The sequence below is a fragment of the Cavia porcellus genome, unplaced genomic scaffold (assembly GCF_034190915.1).
Source record: "Cavia porcellus strain 051 isolate PalLab524CR breed Dunkin Hartley unplaced genomic scaffold, mCavPor4.1 scaffold_20, whole genome shotgun sequence".
In the NCBI taxonomy this organism is placed as follows: Eukaryota; Metazoa; Chordata; class Mammalia; order Rodentia; family Caviidae; genus Cavia; species Cavia porcellus.
Genome location: NW_026947503.1, coordinates 54,281,447 through 54,305,343, shown reverse-complemented (window position 1 = coordinate 54,305,343; position 23,897 = coordinate 54,281,447). Strand labels below are relative to the sequence as shown.

The window sequence follows — 23,897 nt, the reverse complement described above, 5'->3', positions numbered from 1 at the left end:
GTATTTTCTACTCCTTCCAGTGCAAAGAGCAGCCCAGTAGTTCTAGAATTGCTAGGCAATATTTTATAGACTAGAAAGCCAGTGAATATAGCATGTGGTTTCACAATTTGGTTGACTTAATAGGTATTTCCAAACATCTGAGGAAATAAGAAAATTGGGTATCCTGTTCATACACATGTATTGAGATTTTTGACAGTTTCTGGGTGCAGTAACATCAGTAATGCATAGCCACAGATAGCTTGCCAGATTAAATAACTGTGGTTCTGGATTTAATTGGGAACTTGTTACCTTAATGGTAATTCCAGACAAGGGAATAACAAAATGAAGGGCCTGCCCATAGTGTTACTGCTGCCTATAGAAACAAATAGGCTCCTTTGGGTTTAATTAGAGAATGTATAATCACACCTAAGCATGCTAATGCTAAAATGGTAACACTGAACATCTGGAAGATGAGCCTGGATTTGGTCAGTTGCCTTTAGAAACTAGGTTCATGAAAGTGTGACTGTCCAAATGAACAGTGATACTCCAGCTGCACTTAAACCCAGGCAAATGTGAGCTGGCTACAAAGCGGAACAATTTGGGACTTCAAACAGCAAGAAATCTAAGATGATCATTGGCATCTTTGGGAACAACATAAAAAGAAGTCATCTAAAATGAAGAACAAGTACATGAACAATTTTTTCTTCTTTGGCAAGACATACCTGCTTTCTGGAACACACAAGCAGGATGTCAGGCAGCTTCAAGGGGTGTGTTTAGGAAAAGAATGCATAAAAGACCATCCACAGTTACATAAGCTCAATTGAAAGGGTCAGAAAAGAAACAAATAGCGTTGTCACCTCATCTACAGGAGGTATTGTTACAAGTTTCACAGCAGATGGCAGAGACTATAGGTGATTACTAACTGTATAGCCTATTTATTCCTATATATACACACATATGATACAGTTTATAAAGTAGGTATGGTAATAAATTAACAATAGTAACTATTAATGCAATCGAACGATTATGACAAAACATTATAGTTAAGAGTTGTGTGAATGTGGTCTCTCTTTTGAAGTGTCTTATAGTACTTTACTAATTGGTGATATGAGATGGCACAGCGCTACCTGAGGTCATACTGGCATTGTGCACAGCCTTAGGCTACAACACAAAGGTTAAATTGAAGCCCTGGGTTACTGTGGCAACAAGCGTTGTAACTTGAATGACTACTAAGTGACCAGTGAGAGGGTAGCATATACAACATGGACACGTTAGACAAAGGGTGATTCATGTTTTAGATAAGGTAGAGTGAGTGGGTGAGAGATTTTCCTCTTAAAGGGTGTGCACAGTGAAAAATTATTAGTTATTTCTAGATCTTTCCATTTAATCTTTTCAGACATGGTTTACTACAGGTAGCAGTAACTGTGGAAAGTAAAACCACAGATAAGGGAAGACTAATATACACAAAAACATATAGAATAGCTATCAAAAAGGAAGCTTTGGGTATAACTTTTTCTTTTACTCTTTCCAGTCAAAGTCATCTATCTACCTATCTATCATCTATCTGTCTATCCACCTTATACCCCACCCTCCATAATGCATTGAAATGTCAATAAAAGAGACAGGGCCTTTGTTTCCATTTTTTTTCTTTCCAAAGGTATTTAAAGGGAGGTTTATGTTTCATTTATTCTTCATAAGTTTAAGTATATAAGTTTAAGTATTTAAGTTTGATAAAATTAACCTTAACCTTCGTAGCAGATTCTGTCTGAAACCAGCTTTGAATTTAGGAATAAAATTTCAAGTTTCATGGGATATTTTATATTCTTGCTCCATAAAAAGAGAACTCAGTGTCTCTCGGTTGTTAGGAATCCACTCCACACAATGTGGCAAATTACTAATCTATATAAATCAGATTACTCTAAAGTAAAGCATAACATGTGTGTGTTCTAGGGGCAAAAGTGAATAGAACAGAAACGTAGTGAAGTGTTGGTAGTTCTTGTGATCCCTTAGTCCTTTGTGTCTCTTCACTCCTTAGGAGGCACAGGTGAGGCAGGTAGGTGTGTGTAGAGTGAAGCAATTCATTAAGAACTCAGCCATGAATTGGAAAATCAAGGTGAGACAAGTATGATTATACAACTCTTACTATATTGATATCCAAATATTAATACCTACTTTTTGAGAGATATTACTGAATAGTTACAGATACAATGTGTTAGTTTAGGAAAAGGAAAGTGTTCAAGAAAAGCATTTTAGCCATAATTGACTGACGTATAGTTTACTAAACTAGGGTAATAGTTAAGCAATTAAAATAAATTTCCCATCTAAATGTGTCTTGCAGTTTAGGATCCTTTGGAAAAAATCCAAAATGCTTGATAATTTAGTCTTATTTTCCAAGGACTGATATATGAATGCAATGATTTTTGGCTATAGAATATCTAAACTTAAAAAAGAAACTATTTTAATTTGCTTATGCATAAGCCTATTAAAAACATTTCTAGGGGCTCTTGCTATGTTATTCTCTGAATATAACCTATCTTTGAAGTGGTATATTAGTTTTTAAAAAGTTATTCCCAAGCTGAATAATTAGACTGTAAACAAAAGCTATTCTTAGAATGTATCCCACATACAAAGCTATGCACATTATGCTTTGATTCAAATAATTTTCTTATAAAACTTTGTTATTGTTAGAGGTCTATATTCAGAATGACAACTTTTATTTTTGATTATTATTCCATCCTGAAGCAATTTCCCTTCTGTCCAATTAAACCAGAATTAAGAGCACATTTAGGAGGCTTAAACCTCTCAGCTGCTTGCTTCAGAAATGAAGAACTTTGGTGGCTGCGTTGATTTTGTCTCTTCATGGAGGGCTCAAAAGAAAATAGAATCAATTCCTTTAAAGTTTTCTGACAGAAGGTTGCTTTTGTTGCTTATAAAAAGTCATAGTTTTTTCTTGTTTTTCTGCTACATTTTCATATTGTAAGTCATAAAACGTCTTCCAACTTAATGTAAACTGCCCAATTCCAAATATCATTTCAAAATCAATTTATCATTATAGTTGATAGAAAGATTTCTGAAGTGTAAGAAAACTATCCAATGGTCTGATGAATATTCCACAAACTGCTAAAAATATATTCATGCATTTTAGACAATTAATTCCAGAGTAGAGATACATATTCATGCTCTTTCAGACCTCTTATTCTGTGATTACAAGAGGCTGTTTTAGTTACTGTTGCAGCTAGCTGGGTTATTGCTTCAACAATATGATCCACAATGCCAAAGCAGCTCCTTTCCAAACATTTAAAAGTAACTCAAGTTGTTTATATATGTCTGTATGTCCATTAGGTGATTTTCCTATAGCTCTGTGCCAATTGCTGTCATGGTATTTGGTAAAAATCATCATTAAATCAAGACAACTGCATTTAGTTAAATTTCCCTCATACAGAGAATTATAAGAAAATCACAGTAGCTGATTTGAGGCCAGCATTATTAAGTAAGTACAGATTTTAGAAAATAAATGCAGATTACAAAAATGGAGTTGTATAATTAAACATCAAGTAGTCCAAGTAATAAAAGTCATAGATTAACTGTCTCTCAGTTCTATTTAGGTCCTTTAAATACTGTCTCACCACTTGAGCATTGGTTCTTTTATCAGAAGAGTGCCTATCCTTAAAATTTGGAAACTTAAGCTCTTTTGGAGCACCAATCATCTGTAGAAAGTAATTGGCATCTTCTTCCAAAGTTTCAAATTTCCCTACAAAATCATAGTTGATCAAACATGGATAGCAGAGTTTGCTGACCTTTTCCCAGTGAATGTCCATTCCAACGGGACGGTGCGAATCCAGCAAATAGTGGATGAATTCTTTGAATTTGACCCCAGATCCATTATTTAAGGCTTCTTCACAGGCATTTGGTCGATATTTCTTTATAATTGCTTTTCCAAATACCGGATGGTAATAACTATTGGGGTGTTCAAATTTGTCTCGAAATGCTGACACTAATCTTTCCATTGGATCACGGACAAACACAGCTTTGGTGTAGGTATTTAAGCGCGTGTATATCCCTCTTAAGTCAAAGCTATCTAGCTTTTTCAAATGCTTTCCATAGTGGACGGCATCATGGGAGATGTTGTATGCAGAGGAAGCCAACCCATTTAGTACCATCAGAATCCTTTTCCAGTTGGAGCATCCAGCCTTGGGCACTTCACAGTATAAGATTTTGTGCTTATCTTCCACGTAGATCCTAGACACCATATGAAAAAGATGTGATTGGCGATGGCTCACTGCACCATATTTCCTGCAAAACTCCTGAAGGAAGGACCTCCGTTTCTCTTGGGTTTCATCAGTGTTTTTCCATTTGCTGTCTTTGACTAAACTTTTGTTTAAAGGCCGAATGTCCAATGGCCAATTAGTTTCACTGGATTTCACAGAAAGCATCTGAGTTCCTCGATGTTTTTCAACTGCCTTACTTATTGATGACCTTGTGATCTTATTCAAAGCTTGATCCCCTGCTTGTGAAACGCTGATCTTTGTTAGGTTCCTAGTAGGTCTCTCAGGATCAAGGAGATTTTCCTTTTTTCCCATCAGAACCTCAGGCATGTGAAACTTGGAGTTCTGTTAAAATAGAAAGGAGAAATGTTGGAAGCACATTCACAAATGTGGGTATAGTAGATAAGAAACTTAACATACTTGTTTAAAAATACTACCGAGGATAGCATACTTTGTATATGCTGCCAGAAACAGTTTAGCAAGGCATGTTGAATATCATTTTGTAGTAAGAATCTTCACAGACAGCATTATAATGGAAAACTAAATATGGTATTCACAGGATGGAGAGGAAAGTGCCCTAGATTGCCTGAAGTGTGGTGAAATGTAACCAATTCTGTGCGTCAATGGTTCTTGAGGCATTAGTGTAAGTGTTCCTTCAAGTACTGATTTAGTTAGTGCACTGGGGTATAATAAGAAATGTAGTTGGGCTGAAATTTTTGTTTTGGTGGGCACAGTTGAATGTACAGAACAAAGTCCTAAATTGCAACTTAAAATTTATGTAAGACTAATTATCAAGTCCTCAAGATCAGTTCAGCTTTATAAGCAGTTGCAAAAAGTGATATATTTTACCAGAGAAAATGTTTTACTTTTCTAAGATCCTTTGTCACAGTAGTTATGAAGTATAGGCATCATGAAATTTTTGTTCATATATGAGACCTTTCTTCTTTCTCAAGACAAGAATAATGGAGGAATCCAGTGTAAGTCTAGTTGATGTTCTGCTATGTAAAAGCTGCATCAAAAGTAGAAAGACTTCAGTCCTCCTGCTTAAAAGGTGAGTCAGTGCACTTCACATGTACTCTTCATCTGACCGCATCCGTTCTTCCTAAAACTCTTGTGGTTGAATGAAGAAAGACATTGGGACCTGCAATGTGATATTCTCTGACAGGAACAAAAATTGCTTGACAAAAAATTTGTCTTTTATTCTGGGTAAATAAGGAGAGTTCTGAGCAAGGAAGTAAGATGATCTCATCTAAACTTAGAAAGCATAGTTGTGGAGAAGGCTGGACTGGAAATCAATGTACTGAGTTTTTTGCATGTTACTCAAAAAATAAATACATGATACATGCTGAGGGTAACACATGGTGCCACCAGCCTGAAGGTAGAGGTGTGGTGGGCAAAATTCCATATGTACGATTTCTATCTCCGTTGCCTAGAATGGTCTGTAGTTGATAATAGTTGCTCTGAAATTCGGTTGACTGAGAGAATTAATAGCATCAGGTCTTCAATGATGACAGGTTTTCATTTAGCTAACTAAATGAAAAAGCAGAGGAATAAACCTATGGATGGAGTCACTTAGAGGAATCAGTTTTCTCCAGCTGAGTTTTAAGGGATTGGTTTTACCTAGTGCAAGAAGATCCTGTAAAGAATCCCTAACACCACATATCAACTTGTATCGTCCTATAAAAAAGAGCTTCCCTCAATCTTTTATGCTCTTGAATCATCCATCTGGGATCTCAATTTTGAAACTATTTGTTTGCTGTTTTCTGCAGAGATTTCTTTTTTTGTTCTTATCAATGATAAGACTATAAAGTTGTCCCCAATAACATACAACTAGATCGTAAGTTTGAAAAAGTCATAAGGTTATTGACAGGTATTATAGAAGGTACTCAGTACAGGCCTGAAATAAAACTTCCATGATACTTCTATTTCTACTTCTTCTTCTGGTACCATTGTACATGATAATTGCTATTATCATTGTTTTAGTAGTCATAGCAATGCTACTTTATTCCAGTGACCTAGTGAATTTCAAGATTCCCGGGTTACCCATTATGATTCATACTATAATTTTTGTGTCTCTGCACATACCCACAATCAATTCTCTCCTCTGCTCACCGAACAGAAATAAGTACTTAGTACAGCCAGCTTTCAAACTGTGCCCTGTGGACCTTCTGCTCTCTAGTCATCTGATTCCCCGTTAGTCTTTAGAGACTTCTGGAACGTTTGTTTCCCATGACTTCCTCCAAAGGACTCCACCCCTACCTCCTACTCTGCTTCACCTGCTCTTTCTCACGCAGATGAAATTTCACTTCCTGGAAGCGCTTGTCCCTAAACCAGAGGTGGGGAGACATTTCTTTGCAGTCCACTCTGCTTTGGGGACATCACCCAGCAAAACCTGCTGCTTCTGTGAGACGCATTTATCCTGCTGTCTGTCTCCCCACTGTCTCTTTAGATCCCTTTACTGCACGCATGGAGGACTTTCTAATGGAGACTTGTATTCTTTACCTGGATTCTTGCTACTCTATTTAGTGACTGGTGTCCAATCAACTCTCTTCTCTGGCCACCCGGCCTTTAACAGAAGAGTTCTCCACTTTATATTGTATCCACAGGGCCCATTTCACCTTTCCCATCTCTCAGTCCACCATGGTCTCACAAGGAAGCTATTAGTAGCCAGCACTACTAGTTTCTCACCCTTTAGTCGGGAAGCCTTTTTCTGTCCACCTACTCTAAGCTATGTCTCCAAGATTCCCTGCCAGAAGACCCTGTTGATTTTCCTCGCAGCACTATTCACACCCTGAAATGATTCTACATATTTCATTTATTTCTGTCTGCTTCCACTGCACCACAACATAACTACAGGGATTTTATCTTTCTTGTTCTCTACAGTACTCAGCATAGTGCCAGGCACCTAGATGATGATCAATAAATAATAGAGGCATGAGCATATGTGGTTATGATTTAAAGGTGGGCTTTGAAACAAATATTTTTGACCTTGTTGAAGAAAAACAGGGTTTATCAAAAGGTCAAGTTTAGCTTAGATAAACAGTTGACCAATTCTTGTCAAGGAACTGAAAAATCAGTGTTCAAACAAATCCTTGGCAGAATAGTAAACAAATAAAACAGGCACCCGCAGAGCTGCCTGTGCTAAAGTAGGTGTGGAGTTGGAATCGTACCTGCCTGCCAAGTGACATTGAGTCAAAGTCACTCAGCCTGCACTGAGTCCTTGGGGGTCAGGGTGGTTGTCAGTGCTGTGGATTCCTTGGCCTTACTGTAGATACACTGTCTGAGGGGGAGGCTCCCGGATCTAATTTCAGCAAGCTCCCCTGGTGTTCCTCAGACAGGGGTGGCTTTTGGGGACCACACACCTAGTGTGTGAGACAACAGTACAAGTTCTGATGAACGCTTCTTCTCCTACCCAGGGAAGAAAGACAAAATGGTGGACTTGAATGTTAAGAAGAGACAGAACGTGAATGTAATGCAGAGATGGCACCTTATCCTATACTCAAATCAGATGCAATAGTTCTTTCCTGGAAGGCCATGCTCATCAAGAAGCTTGGTGATGATTCGTTTAGCTGGGAAATGGCTACAAGATGGAAAGGTCCATCAATCAATATAAATAAGGCTTAATTCTCCTGCTAGTCTGTTTAGTGGTAGTCATTTTTCTGTACTGGGACAAAACTGAGATATAGGACACAGAGATTGTACCAGCTCTCCACTAGAACTCTGGGGTGGCCACCAGGTCTTCTTCCACAACTTCTTATGTCACTGTTACTCACTCTCTGAAATCTGTTATCAGGATTTGGTGTCCTTTCTCCTCATCCTTTCCCCATGTCCACTCCCTTTTGATCCTAGCAAAGGCTTTTCAGGCCTGAAATGTTGGAACCATATAAAATCAAAGTTAATGACATGTTACTTCTGACACTGAATGAATTTCCACCCCATAATCACAAGCATTATAACAACAACAACAAAAACATGAGCTCATAGACCTCCATTTTCCTTGGGCATGCAAAGCAAACCCGCTCCAAGTTATGAGTGGTAGGTATTGGGATCCTCTTAAACTCTTTTTCATTGCTGAAAGGGTCTTATTACCTTCTGATTACACACTACAAAATAAGAGAGCTGCTTGAACAATTAGAAACTAAACTGGCTGCTTTATATTTTATAATGCCTCTTTTTATGATTTTAAATTTATTACTTCTTATTTGAATATCTTTTCGCATCCTTTGGATTAGTTAACCTGAAAATTATTACTGAATAGTCTTCCCTGAACATTTTATTTTTCATCTTTTAACATTTTAGATCAGCATTACTAGACACAAACAAGTCCCGATTCCTTAGTTGGCACTTGCAGCCTGGCTGTACTGGGCCTCTTCTCACTCTTTCTCAACATGCTCTGACACTCTTTTTCCCTACCCCTGCTCTTGGCATCCCCCAGCCATCCTTTACCTCTTTGGGGATCTTTCAAAATCTTCTAGGTCAATATAAAAATCCTAAGTTCATTTTTTCCTGAAAATTATCCAGACCTCCAGAGAGTGATTTTACTCCTTTCAAAATGGTATTAGCAGTTAGATTGTACCATCTGTAAAGAATGTAACTTTACTCCTGATAATATTTGTCATTTGATATTTTTGGTGGAAAATCTTAGCCACAATTTAGTTGTACACTATAGATACAGTTTTCCATATATACCTTGGAAAAGTGGGCAGTTGCAAGTTAGCTGAAAGATACACAACTACAGATAAAACCGAATATTCAAATAAGTCAAATGGTAGAATGCGTGAATATTCAGCAACTGGAATACATTTGGAAACTTGCCTTTGTACCAAGTGATCTCCCTTGTGAATTCTTCTGTGATCCTCAATATTGTAATGAATGGCTTTTCTTTTCTCTCATTGAGGTCACTGAGAGCCTACTACACATCGGCTGTGTGCTAGATGCCAAAGGTGAGATAGATTAAGTCTCAGACCCTTTGAGGAAGACAGATCAAATTGGGTTGATACAAATAAGCAGCTTGTGACAAACAGTGACAATTGCTGCAATGAAACATCTGGAAAGGCAGCCGTGCCTAGAATAAACTGAGGATGAGGATGGGGAAGCTAGCAGGTGCCAAGCCAAGACTGGGAAGGACTGTGGTGGCACACTGGGAATTCACAGGAGATCAAACTCAAAGGGGAGCAGAGGTGGGAGTTAGTCTGAGTCCTTATAAAGGGTCTGCACTGGAAGACAAAAATTTTCAACAAGGCATGACAGATTCAAGTCTTTGAATGGACGTTTGTACCACACTTGGGAAGACGTAACTAAGGGAAGGAGACCCCACACAAGACACTGTGATTGTTCATCTGGAATTCTTGTAAGAAGGCATAAAACAGTGAGTTCAGATTGAAGAAAAAGGGAATTACTTGGGGCAGATTTTGGAAAGATCAGATTAGAAGAGTGAGGCTGAAGGAAATATACAGAATAACTCCAGAAAGAGGAATTAAAGGGTAGCAGACATATGGGAAACTATGGGATGAATATGAGCACTTGCTGCCTTCAATTTCAGGTCTCTGCAATTCAAAATGCATTTGAGGGATCTGGCTATAGTCCTGACTATCAGGACTGAAAGCGGGGCATGTTGGGAAGCGTTGGCTGATAGAGGCTGAGCCTAATATTGGCTGTCTTGAAGGGCGTGAAGGGAGAATTGTAGTAACAACAGTAATGCCTGGGTTCACTGAGTGCTTGGTACATGCTGAACCTACAACGCACACTGACACCTACTGCTGTGATAATCCTCCACTTCCATTTTACAGATGAAGAACTACAGCCTCAAAAACATGAAATACCTTATTTAAAGGACATACTATAAGAAAAAAGGTACACTTCATGAGTCCAGTTTTTTCGCAATAAAACATTTTTTTTCTGTTCTCATTGTGCTGTGCAGAGAATGGGAGAACCTGAAAGAGGAAATGGTAAACTCTCTCACTGGAAGAAGGGCAGGGCGAAGGAGGGTCTAGGAATGATTGTACAGATGACTGGTTTGTTCTGCAAAGCAAGGATCTCTTCTTCTGGTCTGAGTCCTTTGAGGGACCCAGGGTTCTGCTTTTTCACTGGAACAAGTCAGGTGTCCTCAGGATTGTAGTCTGTGTCGCAGATGCAGTAGGAAGAAGTTTGGATACTCCTGAAACCCTTAGGTTCCCTTTTGCAAATTGTGAATTCAATGGGGTGGGAATGTGTTTTTCGTGCTGGCTACAAATTTGTACCCATGGTGCCATTTCTTAGTGTCCTGGACACTGCACAATGTCTCTGTTGTAGGTGGGAGGACCTTAACACATGATGAACAAATTCGATGATGATAATATTAGCAATAAAATGATGTTTTTTTCTCTTTCATATCATTTAGCATTTAACATTTAATTTTATTGTTATCATTAATAATATTTTTGTGACTTGGATCTAGATGAGTGTAGTTATGTGTCTTCACATCATTGTAAAAATTTGATTTTCTCTATTGAAGTAGTGTACAAGAAATGAAAATAGAAAGAGAATAAGACAAATAAGAATCTAAAAATCATGTTTAAAAAACCCTTTCAGTTTCAGGACAAGAGTTAACCAAGGTTACAATGCCTTTTTTTTTTCTTTCAGGACACTCACTCAAAAACAAAATCATAGAGGTAGACCCATGCTTTTCACCTCTAAATTGAGCCTATCCTTTTCCTGCTACAGACCTGCATCCTAAATGAAACAGCACTATAATTTTTTAAAGGTGACGGGTTGTGGTTTATTTTTAAAGAGGGTAAATTAAACATAGCAAAACAGATCATAAGACAACAATGTAAGACACACAGATTTCAAAGCAAGACAACTGGAGATCTTCACTGTCTATCATACTGTCTTTTATTATCTTCCAAATAGTTGTCCATACCCTTCCAGTGGACATCGAATCTTTAAACTTGAAACACATGAACACAACTTCTGTTCTAGCCTAGCCCACCACTTTGGTAGCCTGACCCAGCTGGACTACACATCCCAGACTGCTTATGTGAAGATACTGAAAGACCACCTAAGAAACGCCCGCCTCAGGATGTAATGTATCCGCCTTTTGAGGGCCACATTTATTCTCCCTGAATGTGTACTTCTTTCATTTTGCCTAATAAACCTTTTTATGTTTCTCACTGGTGCATCCCAAAAATTCTTCTTCTGCAATAGAAGTCAGTGATTCTACAAACTACCTTGTGGATGGGGTGAGGTAAGCCTCTGCCTTTTGGGGGGCTCCTCAGGCCCCATCCAGTGATGACATAAAACGTGACGGAAGGGGCTGGGATGTTCCAAAGCCAGTCCTTTATTGACATGCAAAGCAGGACCCTGTCCTTCTATGCCTTGGCTGATCTTAAGATTATGATGGGTGAAGCCTGTGACCTCATTCGTAACAGATACATGGGCTGGTTGAGAAGAGCGAGTGTAGAGTGCTTATGCCCAGAGCCATTAGACCCTCCCCTGGGCACCTTCATCCTCCACTCCTCTGCTTGCAGTTATTCACTGAGCAAATGTTTTCTGAGCACTAACTGTGTGACAGGCATTGGACTGTGTGGTGGAGCTTTCGCTAGCAAAACATACTCGATTACTGATCTTACAGGGCAGCCTTTGTGTCAGTGGAGGAGAGAAAGATAAAGGTAAGAAAACTAAGCATTAGTAAACACATGGCAACCCATAAAACAGGGAAGAACATGAAGCCAAGAGACTGTAAACATGAGGCAACTAATCCTGGCTTTAAGGTAAGAGACATTTTGTAGGAGAAAGTGTATCTACACTGAATTATTTCCATTTCCTGTCTCTGAATTCTTCCTTTGGTCTCCATGTTGTTTTTGAAGTTAAAAGTATATAGGGCATGGAAATGATTAATCACTGCATTAACCCAAAAGACCAGACATGGAAATATTCATTTTACAGATGAAGGATCTGAGATTCAGAGAGTTAAGGTTACTTGTCTGAGTTAACATAGCTCTTAATGGATCTGTACCTCAAATTTCAATCCTAGTCATGTGTGACTTGTTTTCAGCTTACCATATAAGGTACGATCTAAGTATATGACAAACACCTACATTTTAAAAATTATTACAATGACAGACACATTGCCATTGATCCCCTTCATATTACTCCCCCTTTTTTTAAACACATCTATTCCATCATCATTGTCACTTCCTGAATCAGTCCTGAAGTCTTTTTCCATGAATGTGGTCAAAAGCATGATGAATGCTCCCGCAAATGTGAACCAATGAGAAGGCTGTAAAAACATTAGAATGTGTCCACATTCACCTAATGCACTGGATCTGCCACTGTGTGACTTTAGTTCTTCCCCACAAAACCAAAACCACCATAAAAGGTAACTTCTGAATCAGTTCAGGAAGCGGAGGCAGCCAGAGCAGAGCAACTGAAGATCCTCATGAAAGAGGACTTCCAGAACTGCTTTAGAAAGTGGCAAAAGTGATGGAATACGTGTGTTCAAAACAAGGGAGTAGTTTGAGGGCTACTGATGGCAAAGTGTCTGTTATTGTAACGCATTTTTAAAAATTTAAACATTCACTGATCCTAGCTTATACATCAAGCAATGTATTCTTCATTAAATGGGCAGGTGGGTGATACAGCAGTCAGAAATGTGAACCTTCAAGTCAGGTGGAAGTGGTTTGTGTCTGTTATTCTATCTGCATAACCTTGCTTAACCTACTTTGCTTTTGGGACTTAAGTTTCCTTGTCTGTACAATGGAAATAATAAGCATCTACTGTGTAGGGTAGTTGGATTACAGGAAATGCAGATAAAAGTTGCTTAACACAAAGTATGTTCTCTGTAAACGTTAAGCTCTTTTGTTGGTGTAGTCATTGAATATTTACCGAGTGAACGATTTCTGTGTGACAAGCATTTTGAAGGTAAATATTAGGGTTTTTTCCTTCTTCACTTTCCATCTCTTCTTCCTTCTATAAGGAAGATACTTCACAAAGGTAAGAGTCTACAGAAATGTTCAGTAGTAATGAAGAGAATGTGGAAGGGAAGGGAAAAAGGAAAGCAACTGGTAGGTAGAAATGGGAAAAAAGAGATCTACTGAAGGCAAATAAGGGAAACAGAAGAAAGCACTATTGTGGGCAGTAGAGCAGAATAATGGATGTGCCATGCTAGAGGATGAGGAGAGACGCTGGGGACTTTTAGCCCTCTCCCCACCACATTCTTTGAAACATTTAACCTGCCTAAACACAGACAGTTACCTCTTTACTATGAGACTCTCTAAGTTGACCTCATAAGCTAATTTCTATGGTCACCTTGGATGCAAAGATAAAAACTGTGATTTTCTACTTCATCCAATTTTGGATCTAATTCCTCTATTTTCTTTCTCCCCTGAAGCCAAAAAGTTTATAATGTGAAGAGTGGGAGTGTAATGCAATGTGGATGTCAGGGGTAGGACATGGAGAACAGTACTGTGTTTTGGTTTGGCCAGACCATCCAAAGGTAAAAAGAGACAGCATCTTAATGGATATAAGTAGATAAGGCCTTTCCCCCAAGGGAGTCAATATGCTTTTATAGATTTATCATTCTATCTTCCTTCCAAGAATGGTAGGAAAAATGAGGATGTTCTACTGTTTTTAAATTTACAGATAAATTAAGATAGGTTTGTGTAATAATGGGCCCAAGGTTGTTTTATAGAACCAATAAAGAAGTCAAAGATATAGCCTAGTTCTCTAATTCCTACCCAGTAAACTTTGTTTAGCAGAATACAAAGCTGTAACTTGATAAAGTGAAAAGTACTCAGAATACTTGAGCTTCACTATTTTTCCTTTTACGCTGTTGTGCCTGTATGTCAAATAGGTATAGGAACGGGAAAATTCATTACAGTCGGCATGAGAGGTAGAATGAGTATGTGCTGGACCATTAGGATTTTAATATAGACTTTTGTAGATGGGAAAGGGATTTGGGAATAGGGGGAAGGGAAAGGGAAAGTGGAGAAGGAAAATAAAAGCAATCAAGATGTGTACGAATGTGTACCAAGCCCCCACAACGAGCGCATTTACTGTGCATCACAAATATATTCTAGTGAAAAGGATTTTAATATTTCAATGGGATTTTAGATATTGATAGATTAGTGACATGGCTGTTTAATGTTTCCAAGTGTTTATTTTTCTAAAGTTGATATTGGTCAAATAGCCTCTCCTCTTCTTGTCTTTAAGTTGCACATCAACAATAGGATGTGCATCTGAGAGGATCCCGCACTGGGAACAGAAGAGGGTCCAATGCCTCCAACACCTTGCTTTAGAGAGTTCAGTTGCCAGGCAGAGTTCTTGCTCTTGTTTCCACGGGGTGGTGGGAAGAACCACCTGCCCTGAGTTGTAAGATCCAAATATAAAATTCTCTCTCTCTCTCTCTCTCTCTCTCTCTCTCTCTCTCTCTCTCTCTCTCTCTCTCTCTGTCTCTCTCTCTCTCTCTCTCTCTCTCTCTCTCTCTCTCTCTCTCGGTAGGTTATATTACGGGCATAAATTAAAAATCAGAAGATCTTCCCAGGCCAGGCAGAGGAGCGTCGGCAGTGATACCAGCATGGAAACTGACTTGGGTGCACCAGAGTAGCACACAGGGCCAAAGATGTGGGTCACCTTGGAGGAAGAAGCTGGGATGTTCCCACCGCTTGAAGACTGAAAGAGGAAGGAGAAAACTGCAGTGCCACCAGGAGCACTGTGGCTGGGCAGATCAGCAAAGCATGAAGAAAAATGACTTTTGTGCTGGATGTCCAGGTCCTTCACCTATTAGTTGATGATTGTAGGACAGAGTCTTCATTTTGTTTCCCTAGAAGCAGAACCTAAGCCAACTGGTTGATGACAAGAAGTTAATTTGAAGTTTAGTTCAAGAGACACAGAGTACAGAGACCTGAGCTGGGGAAAGGAAGGCAAAAGACACGGGGCAAATGGTTAAGGAATTTAGCGCAGGGTGGGAAGGAGCAAAATGCTCCTGAGGAACACTCTGTGACAGTGTAGAATATGTGCTTGCAGTTACTCCGCCGGGTCCTATTGGCAGTGGCCACAGGCTGCTGGGAGGAGAGGTCTGGAAACTTCTGCCTTTCCAGGTGGGCAGGGGGGACTCACTCAGGCAAGAGTTGCAGGTGCCAGGCAGTTGATGTGATGTCCAGCCAGAGTCATTAGGAGATAAGGGAGTATGGGAAGGCAGACATACTGTGGTCACAGAGTCAATTAATATTCCCAACTCTCTGCTTCCTCATTTTTAAAGGGGAATCCTAATGCTATTTTTGGATTTGTGCTTGTGTCTAGAGACATAAAATAAGGCTAGGAAAGGAACAAGCTATCCTAGGCTATAGATTTCCTTGCCCAAAGAAAGTAACACTCAGACTTGCCACTGATACTGGACAATTCTTTGGACCGTTTTATGAAGTGTCATGTTAAAATCTCATCTTTCTGATTCTGACATTCAGGAAAAGATGAGTTATTTTGAGACTGGAACTAGACAAATACAATTATAAAGTACATGATACAGTGTCTGACACATGCCTGGCATATATTTTTTTTTTTTCTCCAAAACATCAATGCATTATGCTGTGCCTTTTTTCTTGGGTTTTCCCTCAGTATGGAGCACATCTCCCATCTTGTAATTTCAGCCTCAGATTGAAGTGAGTATGGTGATAGATTCTATAGATGTAAGTGACCTTATGGTGGACACTGCTTCAGTTAGGAGTGGTACTTGATCTAAGGGTGTTCCTTTTTTTTCTTGGTAAGATTACGTATACATGGCAGGAGGGGGTCTGCAGCAGGACACTGCCCAAGTGTCACTAATGCATTTCCTCATGTGCTCCAGTCTGGAAAACATGGAGAAGTTTGGTCAGCTCCTGGGTAAGAGTGAGGGGCAGAAGCAAGCGCAAAGGCATGATAGAAGTCCAAGAGAACAGCTGAATTAAGGTAGTTGAGGAGCTTGGGGTGTCAGAATGAGCCAAGGTGTAGGCCCACACAGCAGCGCATTATCCCCTGCCACCCACACTGCCTGCTGGTCTACAGCCACTGAGCCCTGGGAGCAGCAATGCCAAGTGCGAGAGTGTCAGGACATTTCAGGAATACATTCCACTGGCTTTATTTGGTTAAGCCTCTGCTAGCTTCAGATCAGATTTTCCTGTGTCAGCATATATGAGTGACACACAGGCCCCATGGCTTATGTCACTTGCATACGTGACAACTCAGTTTTACTCAAGGCAGCCTTCCCAACTTTTGGTGGAGAGCAGACGGCTCACATTCTGGAGGCAACCATGGGGCGTGAGCTGGGGAAAGAAGGTGTCCTATGGTACCACATACTGCCCTGGGGATCCCAAAGCTGTGCCAAAAGGGCTTCTCTTTGGGATTTCAATCTGAAGAAGAACACCAGAGGAATTTAAGACATAAGCAACAGCAAAACTGTTCAGAGAGTCAAGAAGGGAGTTGTACAGCCTGTCATCTGACTTACGGGTCCAAGTGAGCAAAATTCTAATGCAACAGTGGTAGATGGTGGATATTTGTGAAGATCTATCTGTTCATGCATTGACACTTATTTGAGGAGTTTCCAGAATGGAATTTCTTTCCTGGAGACAATGGTTCTTGATTCAAATTGTTAATGAAATGGCAACTGGAAGCAGATCTGACCATGGTCAAAGTCTCTCTTTCTCTTCCTTTTTCTTTGCAAGATCAGGTATACAATGGCATTGATTCTGACATCTTGGCCTCAAGGAGTCTTCAGGATCTGCACAGAGTCAATCCCCAGAGTTGGTGCAGAGAAAGTTTCTCCTAGAATTGAGGGGATCTCAGAGGGGTGCCTGCCACCTGCAGCCCAGCCTGGGTAAGTGCATCTTGCAGAGGGGGAGGATATGGACACTTTAACATTTTCAGTTACTTCCTTTAGATAAGAGTCCAAGTACCAGAAAGCACCATGTTCATGGTGACTGTTTCCCCTCACTCATTTCCTACTAATCCAAAGCTACGAAGCAATGTCAACAGCTTTATCAGCTGTCAGAGTAGCAAGACACTCACTGGTGATTGCTGACATTCAATAACAATTCTCTTTTATATGGGTATGATGATGGTCAGGACTCCACCTGATTTATTTCTAGAGATACAAGGATCAGTAAAGCAAGCAAACATTGTCCTAAGATCTTGAAGCACTGTAATATCATACCCTTTGTCCACTACAATTCTGGACTCTGCCTGTGGCAAGAAACAAACACATCTTGGCATCCACTGCTCAGAAATAATATGACGGTTTATTAACTATGACTACTCCTGAAACAGGGAAAATGGATTATCCACAGCAAGGGGAAGGAAGGCTCAGGGTGCATATAGGAATTTTTCCTAGGGTCCCCCATAACCTTAGGTTGCAGTAAGTGGCCCATAGCCAGGCTCAAGATGAAGGCATGTGGAGGAGTGTATCATTTATCTGTAAAAGTCAAAGAGAAAGCTTGTACTTAACTGGTTGGTGAGGCCAGTAAGAAGACCTTTTGCTTCACCCATGTCTCCTGACCTACACAGTGAGATTCCTAGGTCCAAAACATGTTCCCTCATGAGTGAGGCGTGAAGAATTGTTGCTAGCTGGCAGGGAAGGTCCCTATGTCTATCTCCACCTCTACCAGGGCTCTACTCTCCTTTGGCTAAAGAAAAGTGCTTGGGCCAGAGCTATAGGGAGATGTGTGGCAAGAGTGGGTTCTGGATGAATACAGATGGAGAGATTCCCATTGCCAGATGCTGAGCTGACATCATGGAATCTAATCCTTTTTCCAGCTTTGACAGGTGGTTATGGCCGTATCAGCATTAAACTTGCTAGGTTTCTTACAAGTGGCAACTTCTAGAGCCGGGATTAAAACCCAGGTCTAGCAGATGTTTCCAAAAACATCAATTTCTCAATGTATAGTGAACACTTGTCTTTCAGTAATCATTGTAATGAAACTTTGGTTTCCTGGGCTGGCAGATCCAAGTGACAACCATCCTCTCTACTGAGCTACCTGGACACTGCCAAATGTGTTGGCGTCAAACTAGTCAGTATGGACAGTTAGCATCACAAGCTGCTGGTTAGTTCTCTTCTCCAGTGTAAATTACATGTTCTGGGTACAACAATGGGTGAATGAGGACTGAGCCATCCATAGGCTTTGGCATGGCAAAGGCACTGGGCTCGCGCTTCTAGAAAACTGTGATGTAACCCAGCTGTTCCTAAACTTTGGGACTTTTCTTATGCAGCCTGAACCACACAGAGGTTGTGCCCATCTGCTTGGCTTTCACGCAGGCTTGAAACAAGTTCTTTGTCTCCATGGCACCTTCCTCCCTTCCTCTTGCCTCTATGTTATCATTAGAAATGTATGTACCCAGGCACGGTAGTTCTGAAGTGAGGATGTGTTTATCCATGTTGGCTTTTCAAGGAAATTTATTTTCTGTCTCAATTTTAGTAGCTATAGATCAGGTTGAGTATATAGTAACATGTGGGGATCTGTGAGCTGTGTGATTGGATTGGGGGTGAAAGAAGGCTGGATGGTGGTATCTATTAGCACCTGATAAACTCTGGAACCAGCGAATCTGTTCCCCAGGATGTTTATCACCTTTCAGACACCTGCTCTATGGTGCTGTCTCCATTGTGACTGTTTTGGTGGTACTTTTGAGTTACATTACTGGCTCATTATTATTATTCCTGATTTTGAGATAGGGGCTCAGTAATATTCCCAGGCTCGGCTTGAACATGTGATCCTCCTGTCTCAGGCTCCCAAACGGTTGGGATTCCAGATGACAGCCACCTTGCCTGGTTTCTACAGTGATTTATATATTGTAAGACAGTATCTATTCCCTGTTATGAGTAAGAAGCCAGCTGACTGTTTAGTCACAGCATCTTCTAACTCCCCATTCTTCTCTAGATGCCTAGGGTAAGATTTGTTTTTTAACAAAGCCTACTTTCCATGTCCTTGGAAGTAATGTAGGTGGGTGACCAGAAAGATAGAAGCAAAAAATTCCACATGCTGCATTTTGGTTAGTGTCTCTGGTGCCGTTTTACTCTTTGCAGTTTTCTCCAAGGTAACTGGTTTTGTTTTGCTCCGACCTTCATACAGGCCCTTTTCTCTTTGGTGTCTCCTTCAAAGCACTTCCAGCTGTGAGACCTGAATTATCTCAGAAGGAGGAGAACCCTAGGGATCTCTAGGCACACAGCAATTTATAAGAGAGGCTCTGGGAGTCAAGGCAGGTTATGAGCTATATTCCACACCTACTGCAGCTCAGCAACTTGAGAAATATTACAAAGTTCTAAAAATCAGACCTTGTAGACTTCTAGCCCTGTTAATGCTTTCTTTTCAACCACCAGTCAACTCTGAGTCAGTATTTTTCTGACAAATCAACCACACTGAAATCAGTTACCTAGCTGAATAATTTGGAGTTGTTAAATTGGTCTCTGATTCTGAAATACAGACAATGATAATACCTAATGGTTGTGAAAAACTAACGTAATTAACACACAATGCTTGAAATGTGGTATGTAATCATTTAAAGTAGCTTTTCACTACAAATGATGTATTTCTGTCAAGAGTGGTACCTTCCTACACTAACCCCGAAAGCCTTCACATTAATTCTTGTTTTAGTCCACTCAATCCTTGCTTGTATTCAGACTCCAGACTCTATTCATTTTCTCCCTAAAATATTCTTTGCCACTCTTGATAATTTCACTTACATATTTCTTTCCATGCTCTGACTATAGGCAAAATTAACTAACATTCTTTCAAGAAGTATTAAGTGAATACTTGTATGTGGGCCATTTTCTGGTGTTGGGGCTAGAGTATGAATAGTTCCAAAAGGTTCCTGTTCCCACGGTACTGACAGGTGAAGACAGCTGATGAATAAATAAGTTAACAAATAAGAAGTCAGATAGCAGGAGGTGTGGGCAAGCAATTAAACAAGGATGTGATGGGGCATGGGTGTCAGAGGGAGGAGGAGGCGGCTACATGACCAGATGCCCAGGGAAGATGAATCTGTGAGGAGCCACATGAGCTGAGATGTGAAGGATTAGAAGGAACGTAAGGTTTAGAAGCAGCAGCCGCCTGCGAGCCTTACCTGGAATGAGCGCCAGGCCAGGCTGAAAGTCAGAGGGCAGGTCAGCGTGCCTGCCTCCAGACTGAGAGTGGCTCAGGGAGTCAAGAGGCGATCCAAGGGGAATGTAGTAGGACCACCCTGCCAGGAATTCATGGTAAGGACTTTGATTTTACCAAGATGTGAAGTAGAAGCTGCTACAGTTTTTAGATGGGGTTGGGTGGGATCACATGACGATTGGCATTTTACAAAGCTTACTCTGCTGACCAATTGGAAGATGGACTTGCGGTGAAAGAAGGAGGAAGTAGAGTAGCATGGAGAATGATTGACACGTGGCTGGGACCAGTGGAGATGGAGCAAAGTGGAAAACACAGGGAACGGTTTTGAGAAAAATGCCACACTAATTTCCCTGAAGTCATTTCCGATCTGCAAAATGTTCAGTGCTACCAGATTGTATTGTTTTCTGATGCAGAGCTGAATAACGTTGGTCTTCAAAGTCCTCCATGATTCCTCCCTGACTACTGTGCTTTTTTTGACTGTCCCTGTCTCCAAACTCTCACGTTATCTGTGCTGCATAGTTAATAAGTATGCAAATAATAACCACTTCCTGCCATTCTGTGCTATGTGTCAGATTTGTTAGATATGTCTGAGGTCAAGATAGAAGACATCTTTGGAACAGACTCTTTGGAAAGTGTGGGGCTATGGCACTTTGCATAGATCTGTATACAGGGCATGTGGTGAAATTGTGTATTGATTGATTAAAAACACACACCACTAGCATTTGTCTCCTTAGTGTTTCTCTTATATGAAGAAGGGTGATTATCTGTCAATATCCATTGCATCACTGAACCAGGATGCAATGCATTAATCATCTCTGCGATAACCAGATGAGGCTTTATTGTCATCTCTTTGTATTTTGCTGAGATAATTTTACTTGCTTTAGAGTTTATGAGGCCATAAGTGGCTCCCATCTGTTGATGAACATATTTTTAGGAGTCATTTAGTCTCAAATATGGAATACTTGAGGGGAAGCTAAATTGTAACTTTTATATTAAGTGTCATCTTAGTAACAGAATCAAAATTGGAAGCATGTGTTCAATGTTGGTCTTTTCATTTTCAAAGCTTTAGGTCAGGCAAATAATTAATTTCATTAGTTTACAAAGTAGATTATGCCTAATAAAATCTATTTTGTTTATGGTCACATTTTAGCTAATCCATTGTTTTAGAAAATGGGAGAAATCTGATTGGCTAATTATTCAACTTAGTAAATTACATTATTCCACATCCAGAGAACATTGGCCTAATTGAATTATCCAATAATCATATAATGAAAATATTCCTGTTTAATACATTTTGAGCAAGGCATACCAGTGGTGAAACAGAGAATAATCTTGTTTATTCCGTCCTTGTTTGATGATTGACCACAGAATGTAAAACAACATATCTGTGGTTAACTTTTTCCACAGGAAGTTTAATAAAGACAAGGAAGCTTTCACTGGACACTTCCTGGTACTCTGAATTTTCACTATCTGTATTTTTTGGCCTGCCTAGAAATTTGTTTTCTGATCAGTGTTATTTTGTAAAATAAACCCACATAAAATTGGTATGACTTTATGCCCAATGAAAGGGGAAACTGTGGTCACTTTCTCTTGCTAGCAAGAGGTAGAACGTTCTCTAGGGTATTTTCTTTTACTCTTAACATTCTGACCAGCCTCACAGAGCATTTCCTCAGTGAAATTCCTCAGCGAAATTCACATATACACAGAAGCTCATATACCAGGGAAGTCTGTGGATGGAACCGTGGTTGGAGGGGACTGGCCTGAGTTGAGAGCACGTATATCACATGGATTCTGCAGCATGGACCTGGTAGCAATGATCACTACTTCTGAAAATATAGCTTTCTTCCTCTTCCCTTTTCTCCTCCCCTCCCCCTTCCTTCTCCTTCCCTTCCTCTTCTTCTTCATCCCAACAAGAAACTCTCTCACGCAGTTTCAGCAGACATCAGTTTTCCATTTGATAAATGTGAAAGACTTATTGGAGACCTTTCCTCAGTTCTTTATCATGAGAAGAAGGAATAACAAGAAGGAAAGAGCTAAGGGGCAAATTCAAAAAGCTTCTGCATTTTAGGGTACATATTCAGACCTAATGAAATGGCTCTGTGGCCCATTTAACCACAGCTCTAATCCAAGAAATGAAGGAAAATCTTTCCACAGAGGTGGTGTCCGAGATAGCCAAAGTGAAGGGGCTCTGCTAACCATCCTCCTGGCTGATAGACCTTGGCTGTGAGGGTGTGCACAGTATATTAATTGAAAAATCCTACATAATGGCCATTGGTCATTTTTCTAACAATAGTTACTAATCTGACAATTTTGTCACCCTGCTCAGCTTCAGGGACAAATGCTGACAAGTACATAGGGATGTGATCAGACAAATTTGAGTGAGGATGAAAAAGAAGAGAAACACACTGACCAGAAAATTATGCATGGGACTAGACTTCACTGACATGTTAGACAGTAATATTTTAGGTGGTGTAATTCACTTTTATTAGATGGTGAATCACTCTTTCTATTCTTTTCCATAGACACTACATTTTCAGTACGGTTTCATTATTCCATACTTTCTAATATGAATAAATATACAATGGTACTATTATAGCAGTAACCATTAGAAATAAGTCAATTTTCTGAAAAATGAAAGAACAAAAGAATATTTTTTTGGAGGGGGAGAATAAAGGTTTTTATTTCAAGTCGCACTTTATGTCCGTGATTTTTCTGTCTAAGCTCTGCTGAGAAGAGTGGCCAGTGGGCAACAGATTATCCCAAGGAATATTTTTTTCAGCTTTTAATCTCTTTTCAGGTGACAGTTTTCTCTTAGACAAGATTCACTTGGTTTTTAAACTTACTTAATTAAGAAAAATAATTAAATGCTCAACAGGAACCCCAGAATAGGGGAATGTTCATCTTGATAGTTAAAACATTTTGAGAAAAGACACACCACATCATATATTTTTATATTCCAAGGTGTCATAGGCATCCGCTTCAGAGTTAGTGTCACCGCTGGGGTGCTAATGAAGTTGGTGCCAAGTGAATTGTTAATTCATAGACCCACTAATAGAAGGACAGGTTTGGTGCAAAATGGTGAAGGCAAAGGCTGTCAGCATCAGGCACATCTGGATGCAGATTTGAACTTTGCCACTTACCCAACTGTGCACCTGTCAGTTAAGGTAAGGAAGAGCAGCACAGAGCCGGAACCATGGCTGGGAATGATGCTGTGCAACCAGGCAGCCTGGTTCCTTTTTGGTGTGGTCACTTAGCATACACATGACCTTGGGCATCTTGTTTAACTTCACTAACCTTAAACCTTTTGAAATCTGTCTCATAGGATTGCTGCTGTGAGGTTTACATGAGACAATTTTATGTGAAATTTGGCACCTACACATAGAAAGGTCATCAGGCATTTAATAATAATTCTAGATGTTTTATTACTATTATTATTAATTATCACTAAGCATTGCAGGATAGGAAAATAATCAAATAAGCTTCCCAACTGGAGTTTCTATCTGTAAAAGATGGAGCTTAAAATACTGATGAGAGAGACAGGGAGAACTGGTGATGA

General features: G+C 39.9%; 1 protein-coding gene across 6 annotated transcripts in view; it reads right to left on the bottom strand.

Moving 5' to 3' along the window:
- Nucleotides 1-890: 890 nt before the first annotated feature.
- Nucleotides 891-23,897, bottom strand: part of Chst9 (carbohydrate sulfotransferase 9) — a 272,043-nt gene continuing 249,036 nt past the window's right edge. For 5 of the 6 annotated variants that reach the window (XM_063231812.1, XM_063231815.1, XM_063231814.1 and 2 more), the window contains one exon: nt 891-4,589. In XM_063231812.1, the coding sequence (XP_063087882.1) occupies nt 3,501-4,589 (1,089 nt within the window). In that variant the 3' untranslated portion in view covers nt 891-3,500. Of the gene's footprint in view, nt 4,590-8,017; nt 8,110-23,897 lie in introns of all 6 variants that reach the window. The other variant, XM_063231817.1, reaches the window with a different exon arrangement.